The following is a 15,804-nucleotide window of genomic DNA, read 5'->3' on the forward strand; positions in this document are numbered from 1 at the left end:
CTTTTAGATTTCGCGTAAAGCATTAATTTATTCCATGTTACATTTACAATGTCTTAACATTGAGCTAAACTCAGTGAAATCTACAATCCTACAAAACGCGGCATACATAGTATGTACAATTGTTATTATATACAAAAATATAACCCCATTTAGACAATCGTCGTGGGCTTTGCTCACAATTTTCATTTACAATGCAACATCATGTAAGCGGCCGAGATACAAATCATTGTATGCAGTTAGTTATTTTGTATGCATTTGCATCATTTTGTACATTTTAGTAAAACAGTTTCCAATATTACATACAAATGTACTAAATATTAAATGATAGATGGAAATATATCAAGTCTATTTCACGTTTATAATGATTTTTAGCCGACTTCAAAAAGGAGGTTATCAATTCGACTGTATTTTTTTTAACATCCATTATTTTGAATTTCGGTTTTGCTTCTCAAAATTATCGAGTAAAAAACTATTGCACTGAAGAGATTAAAAGAAAGATTAATAAGGTCAAGATCGTTTTAAAATCCTTTTCAAATTGTCGATGCACATCTCTATAGTCGAAAACTTGCGAGTTTTGAACTCTATAATAAAGTCACTATAAATATCAAAGAGTAAAAGTGCTTTTTTTACTAAATTACCATTGCCATTTTTAAATGACGTGAAGTTGATTTTATACAAGTTTCACGCCGGTTAAATATAAGAAACTATGTTTACAAAGATTATAAAATAAAATTAAGCGAATTTAATGACTTAATCTCAATTATTTAATTCCTAAAAAGGGTAAATGTGGCAGACAAATGGTAACTAACATTTCTTATTGTCCAAATTTTATAATACAACAAAGTAACGCGCATCGCACGATCAGAATTGGTCATTGCACTCTGCTAAATGCAGTTACGCATTCAAAATTGTTCATCATATAACAAAGAACATTTTAGGTTTTCTAATGTCCCGTACATTGAAGTCTTTTTTGACATTCATCTTAACTTTCCCTAGTTCCCGTATGTTACAGAATCTGGAGTCGAAGATGAAACAAAATTAGAATAAATAAATACATATATTAATAATATATAGGATGGTATATTATAGTGGATGGTTAAGTATTGTAACTGGACTTGGCCGTTTAAGAACTACCTAATTATATTTACGGCAATACTCAATAACATAAATGTATAAATTATATTAAATATTAATATTTTTCACTTTTGGTAAGAAATCAATCATAAGAAATTAATGGTGGAATATGTACCGGGAAAATTTATCTTTAGAATTCGGAAAATTCAAGACAATACTCGTCGCTACAATCAATGGTCTGGTTTTTAGATATATTATTTACCTATCAAGAAATATTCAATATAAGACTGATTTCCTGTTTCGATTGAATCTTGAACGTATTCTTAATTTATCTGTAGTAATACAACATATATCTCGTTATATGAAATAATAATAAAAAATCCAATAAATTAACAATATTGTACTTAAATCGTAAATATAAATACAGCGTCGAAGTTCATAAACTATCAATAATAACTGAATTTTTATATAAAATAAGATAAAATAATAAAAAGGTATATTTCAATACTAATTCCCAATAGATTTAGTTAATTGTGCGTATCTAATAAATATAATACATATAGTATGAATTATTTTTTTTGTTAATGGTTTGAAATCTCGATGAGTTCGCTTGATATGTTTTTAGCTTTTTAAGTGACATGATGTAAGAATTGTGTGAAGGCTTAAACATGTAGACATATGGTAAGGAAAAATACCTTACGTCGTAAACTCATCTAACTGTACACCATGTCACAAAAATATTTAATATACACTGTTTTTATATTCATAAGATAATCATAAATATATTATTTGTACATTACACGAGAGATTTTCTTTTAGAATATTTACACATAAAATAAGAAAAAAACAACATTCCAAGCTTCCCTTCACCGATATTCACAAATGTGTCTACATCTAGTTTCGCTGAAATTAATCAAGGCTGTAACACCTATGAACTAAACAGCGATTATTTTTTAAGAAAACACCCATCGACAAATTCAAAATAGGGAAATAATTTTCATCTCATTGTTAGTGTTTTAAACAATATGAATTAAGCTGTGTCTAAAAAGTAATAAATTGAAATTAAATAGTTTTTTGTTGATATGTTATCAAATATTTGTTTTATAAATGCACAAATCATCAAATATACAATTTTGTTATTAATACTTTATTTACTAGGCCAATTTAGAAACATCCAGAAATTATTTTTAATGTGAATATTGAGTTATTTTTTGAGTTATACCAATTACGCACAAACTTTTTTATTGTCTTAAAAGCATTGCACTGTAGAGGTTATATTAATTACTAATATATTAAATTCTCCGCACTAATATGGACATTTTACAAATAACGGGTTACTTAAATAATAAAGTTTTATAGAATTCTATATAAGCCATTTGGTATATAAATACTGTCCTGAACAATGTCTGTGTAAGATCTACATCAATAACCAATACAAATTATAATTGGTTAACACAATATAAAGTGACTAAAGGATAAATTGAAATGTTCAAATTTTGCTCCAATATATTTACCAATAAAAATCTTGTAAAGTAATACTAAAATATGTATTTCTCATGTAATCTGTAAATGATTGTGTAAAGTTAAAGTTAAGATTATTTTTTTAAATTATGGCAATTTAATTAAAAGCATACTCATTTATTGATTTTATTTAAAATATGAAGGTATTTCAGATGAAATACCAAGCAATAGAATTACTTGGATATATAATTGGTCATATATTCAATTGAACAAATCCTTCTTATAATTTCTATATATATTTGAACATGTACTATTAGGAAGGTTAAACAAAGATAATAGACTAGTATTGATAATATGTTTTTCGACAGTAAGTGACTTTTAATGTACTATTTAAACATATTATATATTAAATTACATATATGCTTTTAAAATTTCCATTATGCTTTTAAGTTTGCATTGTGATTATGTACTTTTATTGGTATGTGGATTACAAAACTAATGTAACCAGAAATGGAGAAAAATCTGTCTACTTTTCAATAAGATCCAGGTTAAATATAGGATTTATTGATGTCAGTTTAGAGCAATTTAAAATATTGGAAGCCATTTCTATTTGATTTTAATACATGTATTTTTGTATAAGGCTTTGCCGATTCGAAGAGTAAACTGTTTCGTATTTATGCGGTGTCTTGGCCAAATATCCAAGATGTTTTGAATGACAAGTGTTTATTTTTTGTTGTTAAATTGTTTACTTTTTTAGGTCATGAAGTATGTTTAATTTGCGATTCAAAGACAACATCACTTATAAAGAGCGATGTCCTACATCTTATCTTCATAAATATCCTAACAGTTAGATTTTTTCACTTTGTATTATAAAGTTCAACTCTTTAATATAAATAGCAACATCAATTGCATATAAAAAATATATACATAAATAAATAAGATATTTTGTATGTTTATTTTCTTTTCAGATGTAAGCGTCTTTGTAGGTAATAATAAATAAATACAAACCAAAAATCTATTAACCACGTTATATTTCGTGAATATGTATAATTTAATATTGGTACCAATGTAGTATTGGTAATAAATATTAATTTTGCAATTTTCCACACAAAATTAATGTAGCGATCAAATATTTAAGGAGTTATAGAAAGATAACCGTTTTTAAATCAAAATTTATGCAGAGAACGCATTTTCTCCGTTATCAAGGCCAAGGTTAAGGAAATTGTGGATAAAACTTGATTTTTATGTAACAAATTATTCTTAATGTTAGAACAACGACGTGTAGACAAAACAAAATTGTAATTTTCATAGACAAAATGTGAGCTACATGTTGCATTTATTAGTAATTTCATTTTATCAGGCCATTTTCAATTATGTATATAAGATGATCTATTTTAAAAACAAATTCAGAATTTCAGCAACTTTCCTTAATACAGGATTATTTTACATATTATGCATGAACTGTTGACACAAATACTCTAATTTCAAACGGAAAAAATTTATACTTTACAAATTGATACGGAACTAACTTTTCCACATGTGTAGTTAAAATCGCTGTAAAGTATTTGGTATACAGGATGATCAAAACAGCAGTATACCAGAGCGAGCATAAATATATAACCTATAGATGGAGTGTCTCATACAAGTTTGACTTCTAATCGAAAGTCGATTATCTAAATTTTCTGTATTGTAAATGACTTCACTGAGTGATCTTACCCCAACAAAGGGCTTCCGGACACTTTTTCACCGTAATATTGTGGTCCGGAATAGGTTTTATATCTATAGGTAGAAATTACCTCTGTTTAAAGTTTCCTTGGGCGGGTAAGACGACGTTTCTTGCGGTCGGGTGTTGCCGTGGCGTCTGCGGAGGCCCTCCTGCGTGTAGGCGGAGTGTTGGTGCTCTCCTCGCCGCTGCTGGCTTCAGATTTATGGTCGTTCTTCAAGGGGATCTCTGTGACAGGTTCGGGTTCAGTAGACGCCGGTGTAACCGCCGCGTCTTTGCTACCTCCCGCTGTTGCTGTCTCATTAGTTTCCGTCTCCGCGGTAGCCCACTGGAATACGTTAGTGTAACTATTAAATAGTTTCCTATTTCTTTTTACAACTTTAGATTATTAAGTTATTTATTATTAGAATCGTATTTGAATATTAAAATTGATCAAGTATTTTTCTTTTCCACTTTAAAACACCTGGAAGGATTGAATAGACTACACATCTATGAGATACAGAGTTTAACTATCTTGTTGTCATCTTACTAATAATATAAATGCGAGTGTTTGAATAGTTGGATGTTGCATGTTTCGTATATGTATAAAAAGGTTAAAGTAATAACCAAAACCATAACATAGATTCACTAGTGTATAATGAGACATAATGTTATATAATTGTGATGCTGTTTTTCTATAACTATAATTTAAGTAGGGGTACAATGTTACCTGGTCTAAAGCGGCAGGTGAGAGTCGCAGTGAGGCCCCGCACTCGGCACACAGCGGCGGCACAGCCGGCGACCGCGACCTCCAGTACTGCAGCTCCGTCTTACATTTGTTTAACTCCTGGAAAACAAACATATAACCAATTAAAATATATATAATTAAAATCTAATATTGTTCGTTCGACACGAAGAACTGAAATAATAAAGTTATAAACATTATCGCTTCTTTTAAATCCATTCAAAAATTCAGTCCTTACTCCTACTGTTTTTCTAACTAATTATGCATAACCTATATTTATCTAGCTAGCATTGTTGACACTATCGTTCATTTAACTATCACGCTTATCATACCACATACTGTTTTGCATTGTATTTCCAACCATTTCATACAATTCTGACTTTTTTAAACTTTCAATACATACTTACAACTACTAACTATATACATTAGTCTGCTTTCCGCATCGAGCCGCATTGCAACCGTCACGATGACATCGGTTCTTCCAAAATCAGGGTAACCCAAACCCCATAGCCCGCATACAATCTTCAATCCAAAACTATTCGCGACCACCGATGTTATTATACTCGTACTATGTCCACATTTTTTCTTTTTTTGTGCCATATTAGTTTCCTTTAGAAAGACGTCAAGTAATGCAATGTAAACCAATGTAGAAATAAAAACGGTTGGGTAAATTGTCCTGAATCCCATCACAACACAATCTCACAATACTTTCATAACCTTGAACAGATTTGTATCAAAATGGTAGATTTGATGAGCTTTAAATAATTTCATGCCACCACGTAAACTCGCCAAGCCACCTGGTGGCATTGAAAGTGTTAAAGAATAAATATTTCATAGAATTTTGTCTGACCTGCAACAAAGTCTGAAACTTCCGACTTGTCTCTTCATTCTTCTTGTCGTAGTCGTCGAGGCGATTGGCATATTCCAGGGTCTGTTTCTGCTGCTCCGCGATCTGTTTCTGTTGCTCTGCGATCTGCTTCTGCTGGAGGGCGGTCTTCCGCTTGCAGCTGCGCAGGTCCGTGCGTAATGCAGACAGCTGGTCATTGTACCTGAAGTAACAGAAATCTATTTATGTTTCCTTCTTAATAAAAATTGTTAACTGAAGAAATAAAATACAGTCAAAACCGTTTATAGCGACATCGTTTAGAACAACATACCGGTTAAATTGACCAAAATCAAAGGTCCTGGCTGAATGTTATTACATATCTTTCCTATTAATACCTGTCACCGGTTGTTACAACTATCGGTTTTTACGACTCAATATGAGTAGTCCCTTCGATGTCGTTATAACAGATTTTGACTGTAGTAGCTTAGCAAAGCATAATAAGATTCTTATTAGAAATGTATTTTTGTTTTTATTCCAAGCAGAATTTAAATTAAGTTTGTCTTCAAAAATAAAATCAACTAAAACTGATCATGCTCAAAGTTATTCCAAATGTAAATTTAAATTATTCAGAGAATCACTCAAACACATAAAATTGCATTCAAATATTTTAACATCCAGTAGAAATAAAATATGTACATGTTTGTTTGTGTCATTGTCGGTTTCAGACTGAAATCACTGTATAAAACATAATATCCTCTTATAAAACTTAAATTATAAAACGGAGACAAACGATGTTTTATTCAGGGATTTTGGTCTCAGAAACTGAAGATCAGTAAATTATTCATTATGAGCAACAGTGACAATATTGAAAAACAATTTACTTTTTCATGCCCTGTTTGATGCGATGTATCCGTTTCCGGAGCACCATATTACTCTGCGGCGGCGGCGGCGAGGGTGGCAGGCTCTCCTCCAGATAGGGGTTCATAACAGAGGTGTCTCGGTCTCCCGCACTACTACCACCCGGCGCCGCTGACCGCGCCTCGAACCCACTCGGCGGCGGCGAGTCCAGGCACAAATACGACTTGCTACTCTCACCAGCTGGAAATTTATATCGAAAAAAAATTAAACAAGTAATCAACATCCATATGTTATAATGTAATTGTTGAATATCTTTTATCTTAAAAAAAAAAAAAAAATTGCATGTCATCTTTGTGCTGGAGCTATATCTGTACTTCTATCTTTCCCATATAATTTATATTGTAAGATATTCATGACTGAAGTATTGAGATCAGAAACATTACTGTGCAAATATCACAGTGATACATAAACAGGAAAAAAGAGCTATTTGCACTGTAATTATATTTATGTTATTGCAAAATATAACTTCCACAAAAAGGAAGTTAAAATTTAAATAATCTTAACAATGGTCACTAACAAAATGTAAGGAAAAAACAATGCTATTCAAAATTAAAATGCAGAAAATTATTTTCACTTACTCCTCACAAAAATAATAAATACACAAAATTCATAAACCCTTAGCACTAAGTGGATTTTATTTTGTAACACAAACTTTTTTGGTCCATAAAGAAAAAAGGCTTAAAAAAACTTCATATATATATAGTGAAACTAATTTTCACTTAGTATGCCTATGGTATTGCAACTATAAAATCAATATTAGTGGCTGAAATGTTAATAGTAGCAAATACAGTAATTAGAACCACATCATTATGATGATTAAAGCTAACATGAAATAAACACAATGCAATGAAATCACATAATATAATTAGCTGTGTCCTTTACAATCACTACACACCTACACCTACTTCTATAAGTAAGAGTTATGATGTCTACTTGTATTACAGATTGCATTTTATAAAAAAAAAAAAAACAGATCTATAAACTTCTACCTATCATGGGGAAAGTTTAAGTTTGGACTAAACTCTCTCATGTGATTATGTGATGTAATCCTTTTTAACAAATATAATATTTGAAACAATCATTCATGACACACCTATGACATTAAGTTATTTGTATTTGCAAGATTTAGAAATAGTTTATCATGAACAAGAATGACCACATCAATGTAACTTTTTATTCAACTACTTTAAAATGCTTTTTTTGAAGGGAAAAAATACCTGCCACACATCTTAAAACTGCCTTTAACTTAAAGGTGAATAAATTAAGCATATGTACCAAGCTATAACCATCCATTCCTACTTAAAAAAATGTAAGACCCATAAGTTTCAAGAAAGACTTCTTACAGAACATAACAACATAATCATTTTCCAATTTACAAATTACAAGAATAATGTAGGTAAGATTTTAGGACTCTAAACATTTTTATGTTATTTTCTTTATGTAGCTTATGTTTAGTTCAATCACAAACATCTTTAGTATTTTTGGATTTAATATGGAGGAAAATAACCAAATAAATTCTTGATAAATCAAGCTGTCAATGTTTAATTGAGAGCTAAATTAGGCCTTCCTAGTACATGTTGTTAAAAAATTAAAAAATACTAGAAATAAATTTTTTATTACTATTAAATAAATAAATAAAAGAAATACTTACGTGAAAATGCATTAGTAATATCAAAGAAATCAGTACCAAAGTACGTAATTTCAGGCAAATTAGGTTCAATGTGCTCTTTAAAATATTCCATTGCCATTGTAGTTAAATCAAACAGCTCATCCGTTACTTTATAAGGCCTCGCCAACTTAGTTGCCGTTTTCAAATATGATAGAATGCCATACACTTCATCCAGTATCTAAAATTAAAGATAATTATTAAAACACAAAACTTTTATAAAAGAAAATATAAAGTGAAAGATTTGATTCACCTTTCAAATTATTTAATGTAAAATTTTGAAATGGTCAAGTTAGTATTTTACTGTAACAGTAAAATAATAACCAATATATAGGTAAAATTTTAAAACAAACTAAGACAATAACCACTATTTGCAATGTTGAAACTTTTTGAAATGTTGAAATTATTTAAATGTTGAAGACTGGAATAGTAAAGGTGTAAATTGTATAGTTTTCTATAAAGTAAAGCAAACCTTAAATCCAGAAAATTTTAAAGTATACCAATGAAAAATGAAAAAATCATAGATATGGTAAAGAATTGTTTTACCTCTCCAGGAAAAAAACAGCAGTGTTTTCTCTCAATATGTTTCCCAAATGTCATTTGCAATAGACTCAATCTCATATGTAATGTTTCAATAATATCAGATTCACATGCTAATGGATGGCTTCGACGAGCTGACTCCCTTCGGGGCATTTTAGCTTTTATTGACTGAAATCTGTGCAGCATCTGATTTTGTAGACGTTGGAATGTTGAGTTTAATAAACCACTGCAAATTGTATTGAACTGCCTATTGACCTGTAATAACATAGTTTATAGCAACATGGTGATAACCTAAAACACAACAGTACTAAGTTAAGATTTTAACTCTGTTTCAAGTGATATGGACTAAATGGCAAGAATGGGTTTTGTGTTCAATTTAGTGTACATTAAACTCTATTTTTATCTATAAACATAAAGTAATATTCATAGAATTGTGGATAAAAATTAATGTATTTTACAGTTGGTATGTAGCTATAATATGAAAATTTTACCAATCTCAGTTGCGCGACTGCTTTGAATCCCAAAATGCGAAAAATCTTTTCCACGACTTCGGTAGGCATATCAAGGAAATTAGTGGTAAATACTTTGGGTGGCGGTGCCAATGTATTTTTAGAAGAACCGGCATGTGGAGAGGAGCCCCCGGGGAGTAAGGCGCTCGAGTGCCGTGTCACACGGGCCACCGTCACCGGTTCCGCGTGAGATGGTCCTGACCCATCGCCGCCACTATTGCTGCTGCCTATACTACTCATTTGTCTCGTCGAAACCATTGTGATTAGTTATTTTTCTATTACTTCTGAAAAAACTTTCTCCTGTAGTCAACAATTCATTTAACGACCAATTTTTTTTAATTATAAAATTACGACAGATCGTGACTGTAGTCGTCATAAGTTGATTTTGCAAAAGATTCGAAATTGTGAGTAATATTATTTAAAATTACACGACAAAAAAATACTAATATACTGTTGATCACAATCGAACATTTCTAAAATGGTGGCCATGGTAGGCTAGGTCACTTGAGCATTCAAGTAGGTATACCTACGATTATAGACATCATGATCCGACAAACAATTTTAACTCAAATAAATCACTCACTCAAGAGTTCATGCACATGTTTTATTTATTAATTATAAATTTTATCTTTGGTTTTCAAGCAAATTTAATTGTTAAGACGCAATAGCCACTACAGCGCTTAGCTTGCACAAAAAATAATTTTTTGTTTGTTGGAGATGGAGAGAAAAAGAAAACGTTCACACTTGGTACTACCGTTCTACCAACATTACAGTTTTACAGACATGGTTTAACCAATTTTTACCAATTGCAGAAAACCATAGATAAACGAGTATTTTTGAATGCCAATCAGACAATTCATTGATTTAATTAAAATGGAAAATTGTGATGTTTTCAGGAGATAATTCGATAACAAAGCGAAAGTAATATTGTGACAGGTGAAAAACTGAACACCTGAAACCTTACAAGCATTTTTTTCAGCCAATCAGTAAAATACAAATACAACTATACGTTCAATACTACGTTAGTGCTATTACACTGTTGGTGAATAGCAGTGACTAACGTTAAATTCAATTAGTTGAATGAATAACGGTAAACTTGTCAACTAATTCGTTGAATCAACGCCCATCCCTATGAGAGGTGGACTTAGATGTTAGCAACATTGATCCAAAGTGTTGTCATTTCAATTATCAATGGTATTTCTGTAAAACTGTCAATTGATAACCTATAGGTAAAGTTATTTATTGTTGTAAATTGATTGTTTAATTACGTCGTAATTTTTATTCGTTTAATATTATGTATCCTCGATGTGGAAGCAGTGGTTCTATTCAAAATATCCATCAAACTCCTTCGTCATCTAATCATAATTCAGGTTAGAAATTAATGTTTATAATTTCAATGGGAAACATTATTAATTTACTTTCAGACTCACAAGATATATTTTAAATTCAAACATATTCTGTATTCACGTTTAAATATTTGTTTACGTTAAAATATTTGAGAGATTCGGTACTACTAATACCGCTCTATTTTTCATTACAGAAGACGAAGATGATAGTGGAGATAACAAGGCTTCAGCTCTAAGCTTTAGAGAAAGGCGAAGAGAGGCCCACACACAGGTTAGCTATTTAAGTAAAATCCCAACATACAAAAACAACGAAATGACATTTTTGCCAAAAATTTAAAACTATGGTACAGTTATTATTAGTATATGTTATTATTTTCATCATCTCTCTGTCCTTATCCATAAAACAATATACATAGTTAGTATTGAATCTGGCAAAGTTATTAATGAAATTTTAAATATTCATCGCTTTTAAGGCCGAGCAAAAAAGAAGGGATGCTATAAAGAAAGGTTATGACTCGCTCCAAGAGCTGGTGCCCACATGCCAACAAACAGATGCATCTGGTTACAAACCAAGTAAAGCAGCGGTAAGGGAATCATAATAAGTTTTTCTTCTATATAGCTTGTTTTATTATGTTTGCTTTTAAAGTGTATGTCAATTGAGTATTCAACAATAGTAGCTGAAGGCAGATTATTACACTGTTCAGTACACCAGTTTAATGTTGTAGATTGTACTCTACACCGCCTATATTCTATAATGTTTATTCTTGTTAAGAGTATGAATTTTATCTGCTAAGTAATGCTGTATAACTGAATGTATTATACTGTACTGTTTTTTTTTCTATTGTAAAAGGAAATAAACACAAAAATGTTTAACTTCTGCATGTTTAGTTATTTTATAATCTATTTGGTTGTCATCTTTGTCTACATGGATTTTAAGATAAGTTTTATTTCCAATTTGTAACAATCAACTGTGCCAAATATGTTATCTTTGCTTAGATAAGAATAATATTCATTTTATTAAAACTACTATTATCTTATCTGTATAAGTATGTTGTAGAACAGAATAAATAGTTTTTGTGTATCTCAGTTCATCCAAGTTTCTATTTAGAAAATAAATGGGAAATATTAATATTTCATTAAAATAATTAGATGTACTGACATAAAATTTTTCAATAGTTATCCTGTTATACATGGTTATTTTTTAATTACCAGAAAAATAAATAGCACTACCTGTTGCGGATACTGATCATAAATGAAAAAAAAACAAATCAAAATCCAAAATAATTCAACAAAAACCTTATGATTGGTTGATTCCAAAAATATATATCAGTGTAAATGCATGCATACACAAAGGTAATCCTTTTAATAATAGTTGCCGCACATTCTATTTATAAAAAGTTAAAATGATATTTACACCCATCTTTGACTTAGCCTAGCCATTTTAATAGACTGACTGATTTGTAGAATTTTGCTTGTAAAAAGTAGTGTGTCCATATTTGAACAGGATATTTTTAAATTACACTTTGTAAGTTTATCATTATGGAGTAAAAAAATAACTGCATATCTTATATAATTTATCCTAAATTACCTGCTTTTTTCTGGTAAATAAAAACAACCATGTATATAAAATGCAATGACATGAACATTAATTATTTCTTACTGTAATTAGATTTTAAAATACAAAAATGAATAGCTGATTAAAAAAGTCGTTCCATTTCAGGTTCTTCAAAAATCTATAGATTATATTCAATATCTTCTTCAACAAAGAAGAAGGCAGGAAGAAGAAAGGAATGCATTACGTAAAGATGTAGTGGCACTACGCATCATGCAGGCTAACTACGAACAGATTGTCAAAGCTCAACATTCTGTGCCTGGACATAATGAACAGAGGCTAACTGATCAAGATAAATTTCAAGTGGTATGTATAAAGTATATAATTCTTTCATTTTTAATAATATCATATATGTTTGTGTAGATGTTGTAAATTGTTAGATCTGTTCAGTCAAAAATCAGAAATTAAAGCTTTACATATGGCAATACTAATTAGAAGTGTTGCTTAGAATACCAAAGTTTTTGTCAAATTTTATAAGTCAATATATTTGACAGTATATCGATTTGTTAGATGAATAGTTTGATCAAATGAATGTGCCTTTAAATTGACATACTATATTGCAAATTATTAGAGTTGCCATTTTATAACCTATGCTGAATCAATGTCATAACCTTTTTCCAGACAGCTATAAAATCTTATTTGTTTTATTATGTCATCAGTTTCAGGGTATAATGGATAAGTTGTTTGAATCATTTGAATCAGTGCCCACAAACAATTTCGCTGAATTTTCTGCTGGCGTATTTAATTGGCTGGAAGAATACTGTAAACCGCAATCATTAAGGACTTTGGTTCATGGAGTGTTACGGGAACAAAATTATACACCATAGTTATATTTTATTTTTCAAATTACAATGAGTTTATATACGTTGTTACTATAATTTCATTATAATGTATACATGTACATTTTGTATATTACAAATGAAATAAATAATATTTAAATAAAATTAGATAATAAGATAAAGTTTGTATACAGTTTAATATAGATTATTTTGTATAAATGTAGCATATTGAATTTTATGTAATTTGTTAAACGTAATTTTAAAAAATAATGGTACTATTTACATTGTTATAATATTTCATAGCAACATATCTATAGTTTATATATTTCATATAAGAATTTTTAAAATATTGTTAAAGGGTTTACAGAGTAATTTGAAAATGTTTGTTCATTATAATTCTGTTTTCTTTAAATAAAATTTGCATCGTTAAAAATTAAAAGAAAATTTAAACTTATATACAATGGTAAAAGCAGATACAAGTACAGGGGATATATTATGTATATTAAATAAATAATAATACTGCTCATTTATTGTTTAATTTGTTGGTATATTTTATATATCCCTCATCATCTCCCTGGCCTTATCCCACTTACGTAGGGTCGGCACACAAGGTTTTATGAACCTTAAAGTTTTGGCTTAAGTTTTTACGGCCGGCCGCCTGCCTGTCGCCAACCCTACTTGGTATATTTTATATATCCCTATAATTCATATTTTAATTCTATTATTCTACACATAAGAATCATCATCAATCATCTGGTTGAATAATTGGATACTTCAGAATTCAAAAGTACACAGTTTTATCTGAAAAGTATCTATGTTGTGAATTTGTTCGAATGTTTTGAATCGAAATATAATTATCCCAATAAAAAGAGTGTATTGCTATGCTCTATTTTGTCTATGCATACTTATTTCAATTATTACCGAATTGTTTTAAAAATAATCAAACACATAGTAACTTTTAATACAGCTGTTAAATAATTATAAACCAAGCTAATAAAACATTACGTTATTTAAAAATTAACATTTAGTGGTTTTTTTACACTAGCTCTTTACCCTCTTCTGTTGTAATAACAAACTTTCTGATATTAACAATTGAAAAAAAAAACAGTTTTATTCGAGTAAATTAAACAGATATAATTTCGTATATTTAATCAAAACTACTAAGGTTTCAGATAAAGTCAATAATAACTATTCTCAATTTAGTTGAAGTTAGTTGCAAACTTTTATATTCATTTGTATTATGCCTCAAACTGCTGTTTGCTTAGGAACATATTAAATCAGACATTAAAATAAGCACTTTCATTTCTTTAATTTTTATTATTAACGGAATACATAATTAGCCTTCAGAATATGACATCGTTTTACATTTCCTACTAAAATTTCAACAAGTTATAATATACCAAATACCTACTCTAAATTATATTTTTTTTCTTACAAATTAGAGATTATTAAATAGACCTAGTCTATGCACTTTTTTTAAGTAATCGTGGGCATCGATTAATATTATTTTAAATTGCATTTTAAACATACAAAAAATTGTCAATAAAAATTTGTCTTAAAGTTGGCACTGCTAAGTTTACTAATAAATACAGGTTGTATTCTTATATAACTATCATAAATAATTACTCTATTTTAACACTTTCAATGCCATCGAATCGCCTTGTTCTCTTTAAACCGTAAAAATCGTAGTGACATTGAACGTGTTAAACGCGTTCGCTTTCCGTAGGCTGAGAGAGGAGAGTGACATCTCCCATGGGATAGCTTTCAGTTCTTCTAGCGCACGCTAAGTTCTTGGACCTTTCCCTTGGTGTGCCGCAGCACAAGCGTTTAAGCACGCAGGCGTAGCACATCAGCAGAGATAACATCAGAAGGAGTCCTACTATTACTGTTACCACCAACAATATTCGAAGCTCTCCATTAGATTCGACACCGCCAGAATTCCGACCCATTTTGTCTAAATTTTTTTATCTGTAAAAAAAATATTATTAATGTATCAATTGTACAAACAGACAAGAATAGGGTTGCCAGGTCGCCAAACCTATTACCAAACTATTCGGACAAACCAGCCAGTTTGGCCGGACATTTGGGTAAAAAGGTAGGACACCCTACATTATCTGGGATTTTGTCTCAGTATTAATAGGTACACTCTCGTTTGGCAAATGTAAAAAGCCTAACAAAAGCCGGAAAACCGTTTATTTTGGCCGGACACGCAATCAAAAAGCCAACCTATGTCCGGCTTTATCCGGACGCCTGGCAACGCTAGACAAGAACTTGGTTATTAGGTAAATTATAATTTTTGTATTGAGTTATCTAAAAAGTTAAACAACGTTTTTGAATGTTTGATGAACGTAGCTAATGTTCTAACTCTACTACTCCGTGCTTAGGCAAGCGAACATTCCTTGTTAGTTTAGACTTACTAATGTTGTAGAACAATTTAGCTACGAAACACCTCGACTCAAGAACGCCCGACAGTCGATTTACTTATGACCTATACTGCCAAATACTATGGTGATTTTGTGAATAGTGTAAATAAATGAAAAATTTTAAGTGTGTTTTCTTTGATATGTAATTTGCTTTACGTATCCACAGTTAAAATATATACATAAACTTGGTAAAAGCCGTTATG

At 30.2% G+C, this 15,804-nt stretch overlaps 2 protein-coding genes across 7 annotated transcripts; one reads left to right on the forward strand and one right to left on the reverse strand.

Moving 5' to 3' along the window:
* Nucleotides 1-4,015: 4,015 nt before the first annotated feature.
* Nucleotides 4,016-10,183, reverse strand: LOC106717425 (F-box only protein 28). Of its 6 annotated transcripts, none has more exons than XM_014511292.2 (8): nt 10,025-10,183; nt 9,424-9,722; nt 8,939-9,187; nt 8,378-8,573; nt 6,690-6,906; nt 5,833-6,031; nt 4,968-5,084; nt 4,016-4,586 (listed from the first exon to the last, which is right to left on the reverse strand). In XM_014511292.2, the coding sequence occupies exons 2-8, from the start codon at nt 9,697-9,699 to the stop codon at nt 4,338-4,340; spliced, it is 1,503 nt and encodes a 500-aa protein (XP_014366778.1). In that variant the 5' UTR covers nt 9,700-9,722; nt 10,025-10,183; the 3' UTR covers nt 4,016-4,337. The 6 variants fall into 6 exon arrangements, with proteins under 6 accessions (XP_014366778.1, XP_014366775.1, XP_014366774.1 ...); XM_014511289.2 differs by having other exon boundaries at nt 9,424-9,725; XM_014511288.2 differs by having other exon boundaries at nt 9,424-9,725; nt 9,972-10,038.
* A 493-nt stretch (nt 10,184-10,676) lies between these two features.
* On the forward strand, nt 10,677-13,243 carry LOC106717435 (max-like protein X). Its single transcript, XM_014511300.2, has 5 exons — nt 10,677-10,811; nt 10,982-11,058; nt 11,261-11,371; nt 12,508-12,705; nt 13,059-13,243. Exons 1-5 carry the CDS (start codon nt 10,736-10,738, stop codon nt 13,224-13,226), a joined length of 630 nt encoding a protein of 209 aa, XP_014366786.2. The 5' UTR covers nt 10,677-10,735; the 3' UTR covers nt 13,227-13,243.
* The last annotated feature ends 2,561 nt before the right edge of the window (nt 13,244-15,804 follow it).

The sequence above is a fragment of the Papilio machaon genome, chromosome 8 (assembly GCF_912999745.1).
Source record: "Papilio machaon chromosome 8, ilPapMach1.1, whole genome shotgun sequence".
In the NCBI taxonomy this organism is placed as follows: domain Eukaryota; kingdom Metazoa; phylum Arthropoda; class Insecta; order Lepidoptera; family Papilionidae; genus Papilio; species Papilio machaon.